The sequence below is a fragment of the Hemicordylus capensis genome, chromosome 1, assembly GCF_027244095.1.
Source record: "Hemicordylus capensis ecotype Gifberg chromosome 1, rHemCap1.1.pri, whole genome shotgun sequence".
NCBI classification, from domain to species: domain Eukaryota; kingdom Metazoa; phylum Chordata; class Lepidosauria; order Squamata; family Cordylidae; genus Hemicordylus; species Hemicordylus capensis.
The window spans coordinates 124527383-124549105 of NC_069657.1; the positions used below are offsets into that span (position 1 = coordinate 124527383).

Below are 21723 nucleotides of genomic sequence, written 5' to 3' on the forward strand. Positions count from 1 at the left end.
CAGAATTGGCAGATCAAAATCACCTCCCGAGTTCCAGCCTCTCACAATGAGTACCTCCATCCTATCTAGATTCAGTCTTAGTTTGTTATCCCTCATCCAGCCCATCACTGCCTCCAGGTAAGCATTTAGGGAGGTTATGCCTTTTCCTGAATATGTTGACATGGAGAAATAGATTTGGGTGTCATCAGCATACTGATATCAAATCTCTGCACCAAATTTCCTGATCTCTCCCAGCTGGATAACACCCAGCTCCAAATTCTCTGATGATCTCTCTCAGCGGTTTCATGTAGATGTTAAAAAGCATTGGAGACAGTATGGAGCCCTGGGGGACACTATACAAAAGCTCACATTTTGAAGAGCACCAGTCTCTAAGGGATATCATCTAGAATTTGCCTGAGAGGTAGGAGTGGAACAATTGCAAAGCAGTGCCTCTCACCCCCAACCCCCTCAGATGCTCCAGAAGGCTATGGCGGATTAACGTAGTAGCAAATGTAGCATTTGCTACGGGCCCTGCGTTTTCAAGGGCTCCGCATGCCCGGCTTCCAACTGGGAATTAAATTTAAAACTTTACCTGTTCTATTTGGTCCATGTTAGATAAAATATCCCTTTTCTGCTAAATGTGCCTTTTAAGAGAAGGCCCAGCACAGCGCTTGTCCAGTGGCTGTTGCTGGTGCCTACCATATTTTTATTTTTAGAGTGTGAGCCCTTTGGAGACAGAATCATCTAACCACTCTTTATTTTTCTATGTAAATCACTTTGAGAATTTTGATTGATGTAGTAAGTGTGACTTTGTGGCTTGGTCTCCCATACCCCAAAATATAGTAAATAATAAAACTGAATTACTTTACTATGCAAGTAAATAATTTATGTTTTTATATTTATGTGCATTTTTTTAAAATTTAGGGCCCCTTTATAACATATGCTACAGGCCCCGCACTAGCTTAATACAGCCCTGCCAGAAGGATACCATGTCCAATAGTATTGAACACCAGTATTGAGCAATAGTATTGAACACCAGGAAATACAAATGGACCAACAGAGTCAGACTCTCTCAGTCAATTCCTAATTGGAGAACATCCATCAGGCTGACCAAGGCAGTCTCCACCCCATAGCCAGCCCGAAAGCCAGTTTGAAACGGGTCTAGATAATCCTACAAGACTGTCTGGAGCTGGGAGGCCACCACCACTCAATTACCTTGCCCAGCCATGGAAGGTTGGATACAGGCCTGTAGTTGTTTAACTCTGTGGGATCCAAAGGAGGCTTCTTCAGAAGAGGTGTAATGATTGCCTCCTTAAGACAATGAGGCATCCTGCCCTCCCTCAGAGAAGCTTTTATTATCTGTACCAGGCCTTCTACAACAACCCCCTTGCCAGATGGTATAAGCCATGTTGGATAAGAGAACAGGAGGTAGGCTGTACTGTTCCAAGCAGCTTGTCCACATCTTCAGGAGTCACAGACTGAAACCAATCCAGCCTAACCACATCAGAGGAGTTGCTGGACACCTCTGCATCAGACACTGCAGTAATTGTGGGGTCTTTGTTTAAGTCAGCCTGACTACAAGAGATTTTATCTACACAAAACTCATTAAAAATGTCACAGTGGGTAATTGATTATTCCAAATTCTGATTCAAGGGAGGAGGAGCATGTACTAGCTCTCTCACAACCTGGAACCAGTTTCGCTGGATGTGAGCTTGCAGATGTAATATGGGCAGAAAATATTAGCTTCTTTGCTGCACATATTGCTTGAGCATAGATCTTCAAATATAGGAAATTATAATGCAAGTATCTCACATCATTTTGGTGAATCATAACTCTGATTCTGAAGAATGTCATTTGATGGTGGTGTTTTCTTTGCCACTATATAACTGACCAATAAACACGTGAGATATAAGTATTTGTGACACTCAATAGGAAATGTAATCTTGCCTTCTCTTTACAGTTCTGGGAAAGGGTCCCTACAAGTTGGTCAGCTACTTGGACAGAGAAATAGCAATTGGAGTCAAACGGTTAGATGGCTCTGTTTTCCCAGCAAGAGGAGACGGTTCTGCTTCTGGAGATGCAGTGAACTTTATGTTGTCATCAGGATTGTATAAACCCAAAGCACATGGTAAATTTACTGTCACCATAAAATATCTGGAACTTAACAAAATCAGTAGAGAAATGTAGCAAAGGTAATGCTTAATACCAGATGCTGAGCATAAACAAGAAGGGATGGATGTTAGATTCATATCCAGTTCTTATGTATTTGCTTTTGCCTGTAGCAGAACACAAGAATGTTTTGTAGAAGGAGCAGTAAACCTTTCTTTACAGCTTTCAGCAGGTTCTCAATAAAAAGGCTGCTTGCCAAGGTCTGTACTCAGTTAGTTTTTACAATAAGATTTTTAAATTTATAAATAGTCTTACACTTTACCTTTCAGATCACCAGCTTTGTAGACCCAGCAGTCCTGATTTTCCCTGTGGCAGGGAAGTTGGCAGTGGGTAGTCAGACATGGATTTAGCATAGTACAAATGGCTAGTTCATCTGGGTTCACTTTATGGCTGATTGGCAGGTGGTAAGATCATGGTAAACTGGGAAACCACAAGCATGAAATAAGTTCTTAGGCCTACTTCCCACATACTTTTTAGCTGTTTGTTTTTAAGCATGCAAAAGGGAACAGCTCGGAAAGACATGTTAGTTTTTGTAATGTGTAAATGAAGTCAGAGATTATTCTGGATTATGCACTTGGAAAAGTTTGCTGGGGTTGACGTATCCCTCAGTTTTGTTTGACTATTTGCACATTACAAAGAAATGTAATGGCCTGTAGTCATTTCCCCCTACATGTTTTAAAAATACAAGCAAAGAAAGGTAATGTGAAAAGTGGGCCCTAGAGTAGGTGATAGTTTTAAAAACTAATATCTGAATTATGAATCCATTATTGAAATATAATAAATATATGCACTGCCAGCAGAACAATGGTATGGTAATAAAGAAAAGAGAAAGGAAGCACATTGCTGAAAAATGGCTCTTAGCTAAATTACAGATGGTGATAATGTTGACTCCAATATATAATAAAAATTATCAAGTGTATGTTTGATCATACACTGGGATTAAGATTATTAGGCTGTAAACTCTGTAAGAAACATTTATTTTCTCAGAACAACATTATTTTGTTAATGTTATGAGGTGACAGAAAACATTTTGAGACTCAGTAACAAGAGGCTGATTATGTACAAAGTATTGAGACTTCATGAAGGTATAATGCAGGTATTTTCTGGCTTAAGTAAGGAAGAAAATATCAGTTCTTTTGGTGCAATTTTAATTCATCCAATAAATAAATGTTGTCATCTTGGAAAAATAGATGATATTCTAGAGAAATGAACAATGCATCATAGAACATCTGTTTAACGGAGATTATTTGTTCTCTCTGCTGGATTAAAAAAAAAGAAATGTTATCCAGCCCTGAGGGGGACAGTTGATTTTACAGTAGTTTTATGGTTATTCTAAGCAGGATAACAAAATGTACAGTGATATATTTGAAACAACAGATGCTCATTTGGGTTTTAGTTCTGCCACACTTTCCTTGAGTTTTGCTTTACAATTAAATCTATTGCAAAGCTGTGTCAGTGTTAGCCATGATTACTCAGAAGTAAATCTTACTGTGTTCAGTGGGGTTTATGCCTAGGTAATTTTATATTGGATTGCTGCCTGAGATTTAAGAGAATCATTCAGCGTTTCAGAAAAAACACTTGACAAACATATAGAAAACAGATAGACTTGCCTGTATTTGGTATTTAACACTATTTGTGAAAAACACAGTCCTGCAGGACAATTTTTCTATTTTTCCCTTGATTTTTTTAAAAAATTAATAATGGTATGGGGGTATTTTTGCTGGTCATTGGGGTCGGTGAGAAAAAGTTTTAACTTCCCTGTGAAAAATAGAACTTTGTTAAATGCCATTTTCTCATAGTATTAAAATTATGCCTACAAAAGATGGTATATTCAAATTCCTCATGCCATAGGGCCAGAAATTCCTGTGAGTACATGACTCTTTTAAAACCAATGAGAGCAGCATAACTGAGCCTGGTAGAATCTGGTTGTACTTATTTTTTAAAAATCAACATGTAGTTTTGTGGTGATTTAGTGCACTAGCTAATCGCTATAAACTCTGCTTGTCTGATGTAATAATATTTGTTGCTGTTTGTTTTCCAGATCCAAATCTGATTTCATTTGAAACAGCCGACAGACCAAATTATTTTCTTCATTTAGCATCCAATAATTCCTTGGTTCTTTCCAAGTGGAAAAGAAATGAGGATTTTCATAATAGATCAACGTTTGTCATCCACAAGAATGCATGGCTCTTGGGATACAGTTCCTTTGAGTCATTTGCAGTGCCGGGAGCCTTCATCCACATTTCAGCTTCCTCTGTGAATGTTGTTAAGTACCGTCACTCTGAGGCATTTAGACTTGCTACACTTTTTAAACTTGTAGGTGAGTTACTTAAATATGAATTGTGGTGGCTACACTTTAAAACTCATTTTCACTATACTTTATAAAAAGTTCAGTTGTTATACAAGTAAAGTGCATTATTGATGGACATTTTCATGAACAAACTGGCTGATCTGTAATTTTCTTATAATCATTTCATTAATGTCACCAAAATTTGTAATTATCTGGTTCAGAATACCAATTTGTTCTGCTTGTGATGCTCAGTTATGAGCAGTATGAATCAAACACTACTTCGCCAAAAAAATTATTTTCTTGCTTGGGATGTAAAATGAAATTCTTTCCGCACATGCAGACCAGAAGCCCCAAGCCAGCTGCTTTGTAGGTACATGTGCAGAAATTATTTAAAGTAAACCTCTTGCTCTAACTTAAACTCTTGATGATTGTTGTGAACTACATGATCAGATCACCTGAACAAGCAACCTTCTTCTTCATGGTCTCTGTTCATCACACTTGGGTATGTACCTGCGCTTAAGCACAAATCGAAATGTTCCAAAGCTTCACCTTCTTCTTCATCTGAGAAAAAGCCGCAGGAAAACGATCCCCTCTGGGAACACCTCTCTCCCTCCTTACATCAGTCTTTCACTGTCGTTTGAGCATGTCATTAGAATTTTTCCTCTGCTTTACCTATTGTAAAAACATAAGTTTTACACCCCCTTTTCTTCCCAATTCTTTCCCTTTTTGCTGTTTATTCTATATCTCTGCCATTTGGTTACAGTTTTCTCTGCATTTTGAGTAGCATTTTTGGTTTTATCACAACCCCCCACCTTTGGGCTGAGGGTGCTCTATGGTTGCAGCCATCAAAGTCAGTTTTAAATGCTGTGGAGAGTGTGGCTCTAAGATTCCCTCCACTAACAGCCATTTGAAGGGCCTTTTGTGTTTAGGAGAAACCCATTGCATGGACTTGTGCAGAATTTGCCTAGGCTGCACTAAGCAAGCCTGGAGGAACAGAGTGTCCCAGTTGGGCATGTTGATTTGGGAGCAAGCCCTTCAGGCAAGCACGGCTGTGGCAAGTACAAAGCCTTCTAGTGCTGCAAAATTTGTTACTATTCAAGCCTCTGCCAACAAGACTGAGCTTGCTGTGAACATGCAGGTTGCTCCAGGCACTTACCTAAGCCCACAAGCTCTGCTTTGAATAACCCCCCACTGCTTCCACCCGCACCAGGACTAGACTCAGGCCTGAGTCTGACAGGGCTGGTCAAGGCACAGACTACAATAGTCCTGGGACCACTGCCTGCATCACTGCTCCAGCAAGCTGTTCTGCTCCCATTGGTATAAATCCTCACCAGAGGCCCAAAGTCCAGGGCCTCCACATGCCCTGGGGAGCTCCAGTCCTCTTTAGTCTGTCCTGGGTGGTGTGTTTGTGCCCTCAAGAACCTATGTGTTAAGAAATGATGCTTAACTTGCAACAGGGCAGCTTCCAAAGGCCGTTAGGTCTAGACTCCAAAATTACCTAGGTGCCCCTCTGATCCTCACTGCAACCCCTTCATTACATATGGCTGCAACATTGAACCCGAAGGGGACTGTGAGTCACGTGACTCTGGGAGCGACTCAACCATGATCGAGTAGCAGCTCTGGCTTGGTCTTGGAAGGGGTGGGCACCTTTGTTGCCAGAACCTAAGGGGTATACTCGTGGGTCAAATGGGCTGTAACCCAGAATTTGGCTTATTTTAACCACGGGCACAACCCGCCTTAAAGGCATAGCTCCCAACTAGCCTAAGCCGCAAAAAGCCATTCCTGCGGCTCAACCAGCTAGACCATCTCAATGTGCCCAAAGTCAAATGCTCGGTGCCCGCTGTCAAGATGGCTGCCTCAGAGGGAGTGCTGTCTCCATGAAAGCAAAAGAAAAAGAGCATGCATCTTTGGGAGATGTAGTCAATCATCCCATTGCCTTGCTCTCCAGAGTGTCCACGCTCCCCACAGCCTTCATTTGGCTTCTGCTTTGATCACCAGGAGCACCCTTTTCAACATTTTTCTGATTCGGAAGATCCATAAGGGAATTCTGAGCATGGCTCTGTGAGTCTGACAGGTAATTCGAGACCTAGCTCCCCAGGGTATCTGCTCTACCCTGTGGCACTTCCTCACAGACCTCACAGAGAGCACTTTAAGCCTGACTGAAGGAACAACAGGCATAAGAATTGGCAGAGGCACTGATAGCCTGACAGCCATAGTTTGCCCTCCTCCCAAAGGCTTTGAGACTATGAGGATTTTTACAGGCAGAGACACTATGGTGACTTACTATGGCTTTTATGTGCCACTATTACTCATTTGGATGCCCTCCACATCTCTGCAAGGAGTACTATGGCTGTCACCACTATTGTCCCAGGTCCAGATCTCATACTCAATCTAGAGATCCCCTTAAATATGTTCAGCTCCTAAGAGTCCTACTCATCAAAGGGGAAAACCACAGAAGCTGGCTGCGCACGAGGCCCTTGCAGCCTACTGCCACTGAAGCCCTTCCTATCAACCCGAATTTTGGATGACACTCCATTGGAAGATTTTAAAATATATACAGAAGAGCCTTTATGCATGGCATCTTCTCCGGGACTACAAATACACCAACAGGTGGCATCCTTGGAAAACCCAAGCTTTGGGCTAATTCAACCTGGGTTGCAAAATGCTGTGGTTTTGCCTCTTGTCCCAACGTTGTCTCATATTGTTAAGGGAGCATGGGAGAAACCGGCCTCCATGCCCCCAATGTCTATGAAGCTGGAAAACATGTATGAAGCACAACAAACAGACTCTCAATACCTTGCCAAATACCCTATGCCTAATTCAGTGGTAGTTGAATCAGCACAGTAAAAATATTGTCAATGGCTTCTGGCAGCTCTGCTAATAGAGAAGGGGGAAAGTTAGATTCGATGTGCAAGAGGATCTACTCCACACCGAGCCTTTTGCTATGAGTGGCCAATCACCAGGCCTAATGGGCCTGGTACCAGCACTTTCTTTTGGAAAAGCTGGCCCCCTTCCTAGCTGGACTTCAACAAGAACAAAGAAATGTGGCCCAGACCTTCCTGCAAAAAGGCTTTAGAGTACTAAAACAACAATTGCCCTCTGCCTGCCACTGTGTCAACTATGGAGCTCGTTCTATGGTTTTTGGCAACCTCCCTTAGGTGACACGCCTATTTGAGCTCCTACTCTGTATATCAGGAAGCGAGGACCCACACTGAAGTCCTCCTCTTTGACAGGGATGCTGTATTTTGGCAGAAAATGGTCGAAACTCTCAAAGGAGTCCAGAAACTTGATTCCATTGCCCGCTCTATTGGGTTCTCCCACTTTCCTCCTCCTCCTCCAGTAGCAGGAAGGCCCCGACAACACCAAATGAAGCAGTAATATTTGGGAGACTACTTTTGACAGCACCATTGTTACCAGCCTATGCCCTTCTCTGCTACCCTGAAGTAAAATCTCTCCTCCAAGGGATGCTACCACTCCCATACTGGACCTATACTACCAAGCCTGGGTGGGCATCACTTCAGACATGTGGGTCCTAGCTATTATTCGCAATGGCTGCAATATAGAATTTCAAGATATTCCCCCCACCCTCATTCAGGAATTTGCTTAATGCCTCCATATCCCCACCTCCTGGAGGAAATTAGTTCTTTTCTTTGGAAGGGAGCGATTAGAGGAGTTACCACCTACCAGCCAATGTTGGTTTCTCTCTAAATACTTCACAATTCCAAAGAGAGATGTAGGCCTTTGGCCAATTCTAGATCTGAGAGGTGAAAACCAATTCATTCATTACAGGAGATTTGGGATGGTACCAGTCCTGTTCATCTTGCTCCTTTTGTCCAGAAATGGTTGGTTCGCCAATTTCAAAGATGCGTATTTCCATCTATCCATAAAGGTCAAGTGTGCCGTCAAGTCGATTTCAACTCCTAGCGCCCACAGAGCCCTGTGGTTTTCTTTTGGTAGAATACAGGAGTGGTTTACCATTGCCTCCTCCTGTGCAGTTTGAGATGATGCCTTTCAGCATCTTCCGATAGTGCCTTACTATTGCAAGTTCTTGAGGTTTCATGTAGCCAACCACACTTATTAGTACTCTGTCATACTTTTGGGTTGGCATCAGCCCCACGTTTCTTTACAAAATGTAAGGCTGTAGTGGCTGCCCACCTGAGACTACAGGGAATATCAGCTCTTGATCTCCCCCTCTCAGCACCACTTAGTCTCAGATATAAAGGTTATGCTCCATCTTTTAAACTCACTAGGCCTCCATGTCAGCTACAAAAAAAAATCAAAACTCAATCCGACCCAGTTCATAGAATTTATTGGCACTTGTCTAGACTCTTGCCAAGAGAGAGCATTCCTCTCCTATCATCATATCCACAACATTCAGGGACCTGTGAACCAGTTCCTGCAAAGGGACATGCACAAGATCTGGTGTATCCAATGCCTGTTGGGCATCTCTACTGGTCCTACAGATTTGGGCATGGTGCATGTGCCAAAACATTTGGCCCATCGCAGTGCAGATTGAAGAGAAATGCAACATCCTGGCAGACTCGCTCAGCCGGCAGCACTGCCTCTCCCACGAAAGGTCCCTGGGCCAGACAGCTCTACAGTCTGTCTTTTGCAGGTGTGGCACACCCACGTTAGACCTCTTTGCAATGCAGGAGAATGCAAAATGCGTACAGTTCTGTAGCAGGGCAGGCAAATCCCTGGCGATGTCTTCCTAAGGAACTGGAGTCATCCGCTGCTGTACGCCTTTCCGCTTATCCCCTTGATTCCGAAGGTGATTCGGAATTTAGAATGGGGCAGTGTGCAGGCCCTCCTCATTACCCCATGGTGGCCTCAGCAACTCTGGTTCATGGCCCTTTTCCAAGTATCCAACAAGACCTACCTGCATTCTCCCAGATTCCTGAGGCTTCAGAGCCAAGATGAGGGCAGGAGGCTTCAGCCTGACCTAGACTGGCTTCAGTTGACAGTCAGGAGGATAAAAGGAACACAGAGTTCAATGAAGGAGTAAGGACAATCTCGAACACTTCTAAAAAAACTGTCCACTCAAAAAAGCTATAACCTGAAGTGGAAGAGACTCACAGTTTATGCTGGCACTCGGGACATATCTAACTGGGAAGCACCTGCCTCCTTAGTGCTGGACTACCTTTTGCAGCTGAGGGAGACAAGTCATCTATTAGAGCTCATTTAGCATCGATTGCAGCCAGTCATACAGTTATGGGCCTGTTCTGCAACCCTGCAGTTAATCAGTTTTTGAAAGGTTTGTTAAATGTTATTGCTGTCCTGGGACCTGCAGCTTGTGCTGACTTAGTTTATAAAGTACCACTTTGAAACCGTAGGCCTCTTACCCTCTCAACTGTGTTCTTACTTGTGATTACCTTGACTAGGAGGGTGAGCAAACTGAAAGCTGTGACTCACCTTATCTCATGTTCCACAAAGATAATTAATTGATTAATTAATTTTACATTTCTATCCTACTCTTCCTCCGAGGAGCTCAGAGTGGTGTCCATGCTTATTTGTATCCTTACAACAACCCTGTGAGGTAGGTTAGGCTGAGAGATACATGACTGGCCCAGAGTCACCTAGTGAGTTTCATGGCTGAATGGGGATTTGAAATCGGGTTTTCCTGGTCCTAGTCCAACACTCTAACCACTATGCTATGCTCTAACACTCTAACTAACCCTACGCTATAGGGTTCTATTGAGATTAGTTTCCTACCAAAGGTTGTCTCAACATTCCATCTCTCTCAAGACTTTTGCTTACTGAATTTCTTTCCAAACTCTACATCAGTGATGGATAGGGCTTGCCACTTGCTAGATGTCCAGAGAGCCCTCACTTTCTATCTTGAAAAAATCAAGCCCTTCTGCAAGACTCAATCCTTGTTCATTAGCTATACAGGCCACACCAAAGGGCCCACCATTTCCACTCAAAGGATTGCAGGTTGGGTGAAGAATGCCTTCGCCCTTGCTTTCCAGTTGGCTGGGTTCACTCTACTAGCCACATCTATGGCTTTTTGGTATGGGATCCCTCTGAATTATGTCTGCAAGGCTGCCACCTAGTCTCAATTGTCCAGATTTGTTCTGCACTCTGTGCTGGATGTCCAGTCTTGATCATGGGCCTCCGTTTGGTTCCAGAGTTCTACACTCAGTTTGCCAATAAGGCTGCTCCCTTGTGCAGGTAGGTACAGCTTGCTACTATCCCATGTATGATGCACAGAGACCATGGAGACAAAGGACAGGTTTCTTAACTGTAACCACAGTCTTTCAAATGCATAGAAGTCCACTCGAAGAACTATGGTAACAGGTAAGAAATCTGTCCTTTTTTGTTTGGTAAATATCTTCTCTATCTGGGTCAGTTCTTTCAGTTTATTTCTTGAGGACATTTTATTTGAATGCTGTCACCATCCAAACCTTCTCTTGTTCCTTAGTCAGTCTGTGTGTGTGTGTGTGTGTGTGTGACATTTCTAAGCATCTCTGTGCCATGGCTGGTGCTGGCAACTTCAGTTCTCAGGGTTGAATCTGATACCATAAGGTGTATGTATGTTGCATTACCATGATGCATGGGTGGGAGAGAATTCTGATGATTTGCCAAGAAAGCTGATGATTAACAAAACATTTCCAAAGTGATGCCCATCAGTAGTGCTTATAACTAATTACAATTACAATTATTTATTTGCAATATGCAAATAAATATTTTAGTAATCTATAAATGTGTATCAATAACTGGTCTGTGTAACTTTAATGTACATAAGTAAATGTGATGACAACAGGAGGTTAACAGTTGTATGATGCGCAGTTTTCACTCCCCGGAAGGGAGAAAAAACTCTAGTAGTATGTTTATTGCAGTCACAGACCAGATTAACAAACAATAACAGTGAATAGCATTAATAAGAAAATTCAAAAATTTAAAAAGTTTACAAAATGACTAACTATTCTGTGTAACTTTAATGTACATAAGTAAATGTGATGACAACAGGAGGTTAACAGTTGTAGATATTGTGGTTTACTGTGCAAGGCAAAAGCAAATCGGCTTATATGCAGAGAACTTCGCACCTGTGCAATATCATGAAGATGCAGCAGTTCAGGATGGTGCCACCGCAAAGTCTTGCAGTGGTAAAGTATTAAGAGTTCTATAATATAGTGCTGCATCAACAGGATGTCTTACAGAATCAAAATAATTATTATTTAGATAAAGAAGCTACCCATTTGAGCAATAAGCCTGTTTTCCAATTATGAGCAGGTAATGTAGTTTCCAGGGACAAAGATAGGCTCTGCAGATGCTGAACACTTAGAAGTCCTTAGGAGGTATTGACTCACTGGGATATGGCCCTTCCATTCCTTGTCTCCATACTGCTTGTCTTGCTTGGATGGTTTTAATGCTGCTGTCCTATGATTATGCTCGTTTTACTTGCATACTTCTTTAGAAAATGATAGTGTCTCGGAAGCAAAATGCCATTGCTAGGATATTGTAGCTGCAGCCCCTTTATCTGAAGTTCTAGTTGGGTGTCAGCTTCTGATTAGAGTGAATTAAGTGCTGTTTCTGTGGATGCAAATTCCCTGCCGCTTTCATTGTAGAAACATCTATAAATTTAAGAGATCTTGTGTCGCGATTACTGTTCAGTATTACCTGAGCTAATCCTGTAGGATATGTTCATACTAGTATTTCATATTTCTATATCTAAAATATTGACAGCTCAGTATTACTTAGTACCCAGAAGTTTCTCTAAAGCAGGCATTACCAAGCTTTTATAACAAGTGTACCCCTTTTGTCACAAGTAATTCACTGTAGTGAGTCACTACCACACTGGCAGGTTATTTATTTTGTAGTAACAACAGCTTGTTACTACCTGTTGGATGAATGCTTCTTTTTAACATCTCCTTATGTGTGTTAATAAGGAGCTTTCAACCAACAAGTTAAGCAGTAACAATCTCTATGAATAATCTCTCCTCAGAGAGAAATGGATAGCTTTTGTGTATGAATAAAAAGTTAGGAAGCCACTGAGGAAGACCAAAGTTTGGAACATGTTTGGCTTATCCTACAAATCTTAAAAGAACAAAGGATCTACAAGACCAATAAGAGTGTGACCACATTTTTGAATTTTCAGAGACTTTACTTAACCAGTAACCCTATATTATGCATTTTTGAACCAGATTATTATATTTTGTTTTTGTTTTTAAGGTGTTTTGATGAATGCTTACTGAATTTCTACCTATTAAGATTCATAAAACACTGTGAACATAATTTTTTAGATAATAAACATGGTATTTGTATATGACACTCCCATTCTTCTTTTTATGTACTCCTTCTGTCACAAATCTTAAGCTCAGGTACCCCTTAGAAATTGTGTGTGTGTGTGTGTGTTCACAAATATAAATGTAACAGTGATGAGACAGGCTACTTCAGTCTCTGGCTGAAAGCCAGTCTCAGTTACTCATGAGTACTCCCACTGAAATTAATAGGACAAGTAAACTGGTCTTTCTGAAATTGATTGGACAAGTTTACTTGTCCCATTAATTTCAGTGGCAGTATTCAGTGCTAATTTTCTGAAGCCTGTTATTCAGGCTGGGGGGGGAGGAGTATACTGAGCTTCAGTACCTAGCCAGATAATCAGGTGCAGAGGAGGAGGATCTTCACTCTCTTTCCTCCACTTCTGCAACAAACACATTGGTGAGGATGTGTTGGCTTCAAGCTGGCAATCCCAAATAAGGAACAAAGGTTGCAGTGAGGGTGATGAGGGATCTGAGTATCCTTGGAGGCCCTTCAAGTAACCTTAGGGGTACTGGTACCCCCTGTTGGGAACCCCTGCTCTAAAGCACTACTTAATTTCAGTAGGATTAGTAATTTAGACTTTTCTCTCTCCATAATTTTTCAAAGGGAATTACATGAAATATTGCAAGAAATTAAGCTTGACCCAAATGAATTGTACAGTTACCAGTGCTCAACTTCCATGATGGAAGGGGCCAACTGCAATCCTTACAGAATTCCCTGTTATCAAACCATTGAATTAAAGTGTTAATAGTGGCATTGTGAATCTACTCACATTTGGGGGCATGCTAAGATGAGAGCCTAATGCAGCTGTCGACTGGCACACTCCAACTTCACAAAAAATGACAGATTTTGTCATTGCCAAATGCTTGTTGTTTCCTGGCAAATTCCTTTAATCATAGTGCTGTTGAAGTTTGGAGCAGCCGAATATATGGAGTTAGTGCTATGAAAAACAATGCAAACATGGGCCATAATTTGAACAAAGCAAAAATGTCATTGTCGTTTATCTTTAAGAGGGAAAGAAGAGATTAAGAACTGTAACAGTCTTGCTGGTGGTGCATTAGCGGAGAATGGTATATTTTTTAAAGTGTGAAGTCTTTGCCTTTCAGTCATGCTAAAGAATCCTATCTATGTCAGTGGAAAACGAAAACAATTTACCTCAGCAAGTGGGATCATATCAAATGATCATGAGGCATTTCATTAATCACCACATCCGAGGATTTGGGTTTCAGAGTTTTATAAGCAAAGAAACATGGGGCTTGTGTTCTTTCACAAGGCCCGGCTTGCTGATACAGGGTAATTACATGGTCTAAAAATACAGCAGCATTTGTTTAAGTTAATGGAAAAGTTACACCAGTTCTAGAGTGCAGAGGCAAAGCCAGATTAAGTTTCCTGCTGAGTATCATAAATGCTTTGCATATTAGATCAAAACATTTCCAACTGGGAACTGCTATTCCTTAATATAAATACTGAGTGTAGTATAATAGGTCCTTCAAGCCTTGTTGCCCAGAAATGTCTTCAACTCTTCTTCATGTTATATGAGGCACATTCAAAAGATGTTTAAATACCAAAATAACACCTATTATAAACTATTATATAGTAAATAATAGTTTGCAATGGTCATGTGAAGAGTCACTCTTCCCACTTTGATACCAATACATGCATCATAGAACCAATATATTTGATAGTGTTTCTATAATGCAAAGTGGTGTGTGTGTGATTTTTGTCAATTTCCCCCTTCCCTGTGCAGCCACCTGTGTTTTCTGAAAATATGTCCCTAAGGATCTGAAAACCCTCAGGGACATATTTTTTTGAAAGAATACAAGATTGCAGATTACATGCTGTGTGCAACACAGATTTTATGTTGCAGCAAAGCCTCCGAGGGAAAACAAACAACTACAGTTGTTTTCTCTCTTAAAAATATAAAAGCTAATAGTTATTCTGATCTGTCTTCAGTTGTCTATTATATATATTTCCTGCAGGAGAACAGAGAAAGCCACGAGGACAGATTCCTTTTCTTTTTTTTTCCAGAAGGAAAATGAGGCACGGAAAGGCTTGTGATATAGTTAGGTTGAAGTGAAGTAAGAAGCTTGATACAATTGACTCTGAATCTGCTAAAAACAATGGTAAAATTTAGTCACTATTTCGTTTCAGACTAGTTTTCTTTTTTATTGGAGAGGGAGAAATTTAAAGACTTTATGCATTAAAATTTTGACACTTCTGTTGTATGGCATTATTCTTGACCTGAAACATATTTTTTTTAAAGGTCATTTCAAGTCTCTAGTTTTCATCAAGATCTGCCCACATATCTGTAAATCTCATTAAATCAATGATTATTGCAAGGGACAGAAATAAATAAGGTGCCAACCATAAGCATACAGTCCATTTTTCTCCATGAGAGCAAAAATGTATTTTCTCTACCTCCTAATAATTAAGACATGAGAAACACAAGATGGGTATGGCCAAGGCCATAATGAATAAAGAATAATCCAATCTGCAACCTACGTCCCTCAAGAGCTGTCATATTCTCTTTCCCCTGGCATGATTGTAACCTGTATTTAGTTGAGATATTAAGGTCATTCACATGACCCTCTGAGCGGGCAGGGAGGGAGGCAGGATTGCACCTACCTTTCTCACAGACTATCTGGTTCTTTTCTTTGGCTGTGTGGCTCATGTGCCAGAAGCCACACCACCACCTGGAGGCTGGGGAAACACAGCCCGGACTCAGAAATCCCACAGTGCACCACATGAGGAGCACAGTATATTGGGGTCTATAGCCACTTGGCTCTGTGGCTGCTTGGGCTGTAGGCAGCCTGAGCAGCCACATGACTGGGTTCTGGGGTAGAAGGGCACATTTGCACCTTTCTACCTCAGTAATGGCCCAGGTGGAATACATGGGATACCCAGCGGAGTAGCACTGGGATCAGGCCTGATCCCAGCACTCCACACGAGCAGCCCTACCCAGGTAGGACTGTGCAAGCTTGGGTAGAGCTGCTCATGTGAACAGCCTCAGTGTGTTTCAGTAGTATTCCTTGCTCTAGCAACCTGACCCTACCTCAAAGTCACTTGTGCCACTTTGTTTTCCACTGCTTACACAGCTTAGAAGTATGCCAAGGAGGGCTTATCAGCAGAACCTGCCCCAAGCTGTTCAGCATTGGCATCAATGAGGCAAGCAATTCCCAGATCTCCTCCAGCTGATAAGCCCTGCAAACATTTGGTGCCTCAGGATTCTCACCTTTGTACTCTACACCCCCAGCCTATATTGCACTCAACCCAAGAGGGGGCCAGTCTCTTTTGGCACCCCTTATTCCAGCTGTAGTCATGCAGACCTCATGACTGATCAGCTGGAATATATCTCAACCCTCTGGTCAAATGAACCCCATTGATCCTATACAGATGTAGTAGTGAGTAATTGATGCCTGGATGGAAAATGATAGCTTTGCCTCTTGACATCTGTGCCCTATACAACTCCTGATTCACCTTGTAGTTGTTTAACTGCCACTTTCCACTCTCTGGGGCCATTCACACAATCAGCCAGCTAAGGAGGGGAGGGGGAACAGGGTTTGGAAGGCTGCTCTAACTCACCTTCCCCCCAGACAATTGCAGACATGCTGCAGGGAGTGTGGACCATGCTCCCAAACCATCCACACTGACTGCACCACTTCAGCACAGAGCTCTGAAGGCCAGGATGATGCATCCCGGCCTCTGGATACCCCACAATCCACTGCACCATGAGCGTGGTGCATTGATGGGATCCTATATCAGACAGACGCTCATCTCTGTGTCTCCTCAGGCTGCGTGACCTCAGGCAGTGTCTTAACTTTGGCTAAGAGCTGGGCTTAGGAGTGGGGTTAGTCTGGGCAGGAGCTCCGGGATCTGTGCGGAACTGGGTGCTCCACACAAGCAGCCTAGTCCAGGGTAGGCTGCACTAGTCTGGGCTTGCCTGCTCTTAGGAACAGCCTCTGTTGTTTCTAGCACATTTGACCATAAAACAATAAAGGCAAGAATTAAGGTCCTAACCATGCTTAAACCTCACTGAGCCTCAAAGTTGTGAAAGACCAAGCGTATATATTGGGTCGTTGTCACTAGGACAAGGAGATGGAGATGCTGGCCAGTGTTTTAGTGCTGGAAAATAAAGGCAGTTGCTGGCTCTACTATAACACATGCTTCCTGAAATACTCTACACAGGAAAGACTTCTGATGCCCAGTTGTGTTCCAGTGCTGAAGCTGCATGCCATCCTTTGAACCCCAAATACATTGGAGCTGCTATTAATATGCACCTCTTTAGGGCCCCCTCAGCTGCACACACAGAACCAGGTTATTTATTGAATACCATTCACCTTAAGTGGCACAGCAGGGAAATGCTTGACTAATAAGCAGAAGGTTGCTGGTTCAAATCCCCACTGGTACTATATTGGGCAGCAGCAATATAAATAAATAATGAATAAATACCGTATTTTACGGACTATAAGACGCTACGGACTATAAGACGCACCTTAATTTTAATTCAGTTTTTCAGAGTTTTAACATATTAAACTGTTAAAACATATAAGACGCTCCTGAATTTTGGCGGATATTTTTCGAGGAAAAAAGTGAGTCTTATAGTCCATAAAATACGGTATAGGAAGATGCTGAAATGCATCATCTCATACTGCGCAGGAGATGGCAATAGTAAACCCCTCCAAATGGTAAACCCTCTACCAAAGAAAACCACAGGGCTCTGTGGGCGCCAGGAGTCTAAATCGACTTGACGGCACACCACTCATCCTGAAGATTTCCTCTTCAGTACAGTGTACTAATCCCCATTGCAGAGCCTTAATTGCTCTCATCTAAATCCTTCAGTTTGGAAAATCTCCTGGACTTGTGATATGTTTGCTACTAGCTGCAAGACACCCTAAACAACTGGAGAAAATAGTCCTTAAAGGATGCCATATTAACAGCATGGTGTAGTGGTTAGAGTGCTGGACTAGGACCGGGAAGACCCGAGTTCAAATCCCCATTCAGCCATGATACTTGCTGGGTGACTCTGGGCCAGTCACTTCTCTCTCAGCCTAACCTACTTCACAGGGTTGTTGTGAGGAGAAACTCAAGTATGTAGTACATCTCTCTGGGCTCCTTGATATAAATGTAAATAATAATAATAACAATAATTAATAACAACAGCTATGAACTAATTTCATAATGTGAAACAGAAGTTAATTGGAGCCAGCCAACCCTAATGATAAAGATGATGTCACTATGCAGAGTTGATGCTGCTGTGAAATGAATGGAGATTAGAGGCAGTATATAATCAAGCAGTGTGGCATAGTAATAGCCAGGGTCAGGTGGCAACATAAACTGTAACAGATGTTGAAGAAATCAGATGTACAGTTCCCAAGACAAACTGAACCCAAGTTAATGTGTCTGAGTCAGGCACAGTGACTGACATCCTGACTAATGAAGCAGTTATGGAAGGCCATTGTGCTAGTGCAAAGTCTGAAACCTTATGTTCCGGACTAATGTTGTGCAACTGCAAGCATGTCTCTGCTTGTGCAACAGTTGCACAACTTGCAGCATAGCTCATTTGCTTTAAAGGGAACATTTGCGCAAGAGCACTATAGCTAAATTCAGCAAATGCCTGAGTCTTTAGTGAACTATGTGGTCCCCTTTCACTAGTGCTTTATTCATTAAGTAGGCACATCATTAGGATGTCAGCTAGTATGTATTGAGTTTAGGAGTGCTTGAATTACAAAGGAACTAGTGGGGATCCAGCATCCTTAGCATTTATGACCAACTCCCCACATAGCTATTATTTTTAGAAGACTATAAGAGGGTTGTGATTCATCCAAATTTGGGGACAGTCTAAGTGGGATTTGTAGATTTCCTTAAGAATTTTCCCCCTCCCCCATAACTTGAGCATTCGTGAGCTCCCTCTTTAGCAACTGGTGCCCATTTACGTTACACATTAGCTTTTCTTGCATAGGAGCTTTAATGTGGGCACTTAATGTTGAGTATTTAATATTGTGCTTATAATGAGTGTTTTTAATGTGAATACTCAAACATGTTATCTCACACTGGCAGTCTGACATGATACTGCTGAGAAACTGTACCGGCTTGTATTTCTGACTTGTGGGAGGCTCCCATGAACAAAGTAGTAATGTGAGAAACTGTTCTAAATCTGTCTGGGAAGCAAAACTCTCAGGTTTGAACAGTGCTGTTCTCCTAAGTGTGCACTTTTTAATATTTGGATCTCAGTATCCTATTAGTTCCACTATATGTGGTATTGTGTATTGTACATAACAAAACATTCAGACCTTTTGGCGGGGGGTGGGAGGGACTCCAGGAACTAGGCTTCTGTACTTCAGCATGTAAAGAAAGAGAGTTCTTTCACAGGCACTTGAAACTCAGCTGGGATTTCTGTATACTATAAATAAATAGTAGCAGAAACCTAAGTTGCTGTGTTCGTAATATGAAAACATTCCTTCCAACTGAGACAAACATAAAAAAAAAATCCATGTTGGATCACCCAGAGATGTGACCCCCTTCAGTAAAGTGCAATGTGAGGACATACAAGGAGACTCATGCTCAGTTGTTCCTCTATCATGTATGGTGCTGAATAGTCCCAAGATCTCCATTTCCACAATGCTTTCAGCGGTCACTGGGAACTAAGGTTGCTTCTTGTCTTCGATTTTAGATTCACTATATTTGGCTGTCATGTAATGAATTATGTACTGTACTGCATTATGCTAATGCCTGCTAACTGAGCAAAGAGGCACATTTTAAAGCAGTAACTCTCTTGATACAAGCAGAAGAATAGTTATTCCTGTTCAACCCAGCATAGCATCTCCCTTGTGTTTCTTTTTAACTTGTGTGTGTGTGCGTGCGCGCGTTAGGGACAAGGAACAATTTCTCATGCTTTTGTTATATAAACCACTTTGAAAACTTTTGTTAAAAAGTGGCATACAAAGAATAACAACATAGCCTTGCTCAAAGATTCTAAGTGCATCTAGATGCTGTATATATTATATGTTATTCTGAAAACCAGCTTAATTTACCCAAATGGCCTTGGGAAATGTCCAGAATATTTGAATAATCATAGCTACAGATAAATGGAAGTGGTGTATTCTCAGGGGAGATGAAAAGTCATCAAACTTTATCATAGAAATTACCCTGACTCTCCTCATGATTCAATAGCAAAATTTTCTTAGTCTTCCATCCAAGGCTGTCTTCATGTATTAAGACACCAGTTTGTGGCAACAAAAATGCCTCTTTATGGTAGGAGAGGAAAATAGATAACACAGAGCTTAATCAGCTTCCCATGTGGATTTATCCAACTGAGTAGTAAGTTTCTGCTAGCGACGCACCTACTTCCCTCATGTGGAAATTTAAACATTGAGGCAGACCCCCAAGAGAAATTAATTGCATATGCTACCATATCTGTGTGTCCTGACAAGGAAGGATAACTTACATTATCATCAACAACACTGTTGCTCTAATGTATGAAGCCAGCCTAAAGTAAAGAAAGTACCATATTCTTTTTTTTTCCAAATTCAATTTTTATTAATTTAACAATAATAACCATTAACAATCATAATAAACACAAATGGACTTCCCGCGCACCTCCCTTCGTGAAATAACTATAAAGTTTAGCCTTATTATAATATTAATAAAAAACACAAATTTAAACCTTTAAAATAAAAAAAAGAAAGAACCATTAATCTACCCAACCTGCATTTCAAATTCTGCTGTAAGATCAATAGTAGGAAAATAATTCTTTAAATATAACAAAAAAAGGTCTCCAATCTTCCTTGAAACGTTCTAAGCTTATCTCCTATCATTGTTGTAAGTTTTGCAATCTCTGCATATTCCAAAGTTTTTATCAGCCAATCTTCTTTTGAAGGCAGTTCATTACTCTTCCATTTCTGTGCATATATTATTCTGGCCGCCGAGAAAGTACCATATTCTTTATTATATTTGGAATTATTTCAGTAAGAAGCACAGGGTTAAATAACAAACATACATCGATAGGAGCATCATGGGAGGAGAGCTGGTTTGGTTGTAGCAAGCATGAATTGTTCCCTTTGCTAAGCAGGGTCCACCCTGGTTTGGATTTGAATGGAAGACTACATGTGTGAGCACCATAAGATATTGCCCTTAGGGGGTGGGGCCGCTCTGTGAAGAGCATCTGCCTGCTTGCACGCAGAAAGTCCCAGGCTCCCTCCCTAGCATCTCCAGATAGGGCTGAGAGAGACTCCTGCCTGCAACTTTGGAGAAGCTGCTGCCAGTCTGTGTAGACAATACCGAGCTAGATGGACCAATGGTCTGACTCTTTATAAGGCAGCTTCCTATGTTGCTATCACCTTCAGATAATCAATTATCATCTTCAGATAATCAACATTCAATAATGCATGCTCATTCTGTGTACTGAAAGGTCCAAAAGAGACTTTAACATATGAGCATGTATGTGTACATTAATGTAAAAATCTCATAATTTTATTTCTAGATACCAAATTTAAGTTTCTAGCCCATTCAACCTGTGAGTGGCGCTATGATGTCTGTACAAGCCCTTGTTTCAAGACATGCCGAGATCCTTTGGCAGAACTTTGTCAGGCTGTACCTAAGTAAGTATCTTCGTGTTAACAGTTTTAATATGTTTTTGTATTGTATTTCCAAATAGGAAATAGGGAATATTTACTTATTTACAATTTATTAATGTCACGAATCCTGCCCTTGAGGAGACAGGACCAGCACTAGATCCAGACTGGAACCCTGACACTAGGCCAGAGTGCAGAATGGCAGCCTCAGGGCCTGAGCTCCCTGAAGCAACACCCTTGGAACACAAGCATCTTGAAGAGCCAGCTTCTTCCATACTGTTGCACTTTTTATCTTCTCCACACTAACATCAGCAACGATTTAGGCAGGATCACATCGAGTGGAAGAGGAGGAGGCATGTCAAATTCCAGAAGGCTGCTGCTTTAAGGCTTCCACTAGGGTTGTGAAATTTGAGTCAACCTTAAATCGATTCGGGGGTAATTCACAAATTCAAC

General features: G+C 41.5%; 1 protein-coding gene across 1 annotated transcript in view; it reads left to right on the forward strand.

Moving 5' to 3' along the window:
* Positions 1-21723, forward strand: part of OTOG (otogelin) — a 174866-nt gene that overhangs the window by 84846 nt on the left and 68297 nt on the right. Inside the window, exons 30-32 of the mRNA XM_053245590.1 lie at positions 1940-2107; positions 4190-4468; positions 21180-21297. Coding sequence (XP_053101565.1) covers positions 1940-2107; positions 4190-4468; positions 21180-21297 — 565 coding nt within the window. The remainder of the gene's footprint in view (positions 1-1939; positions 2108-4189; positions 4469-21179; positions 21298-21723) is intronic.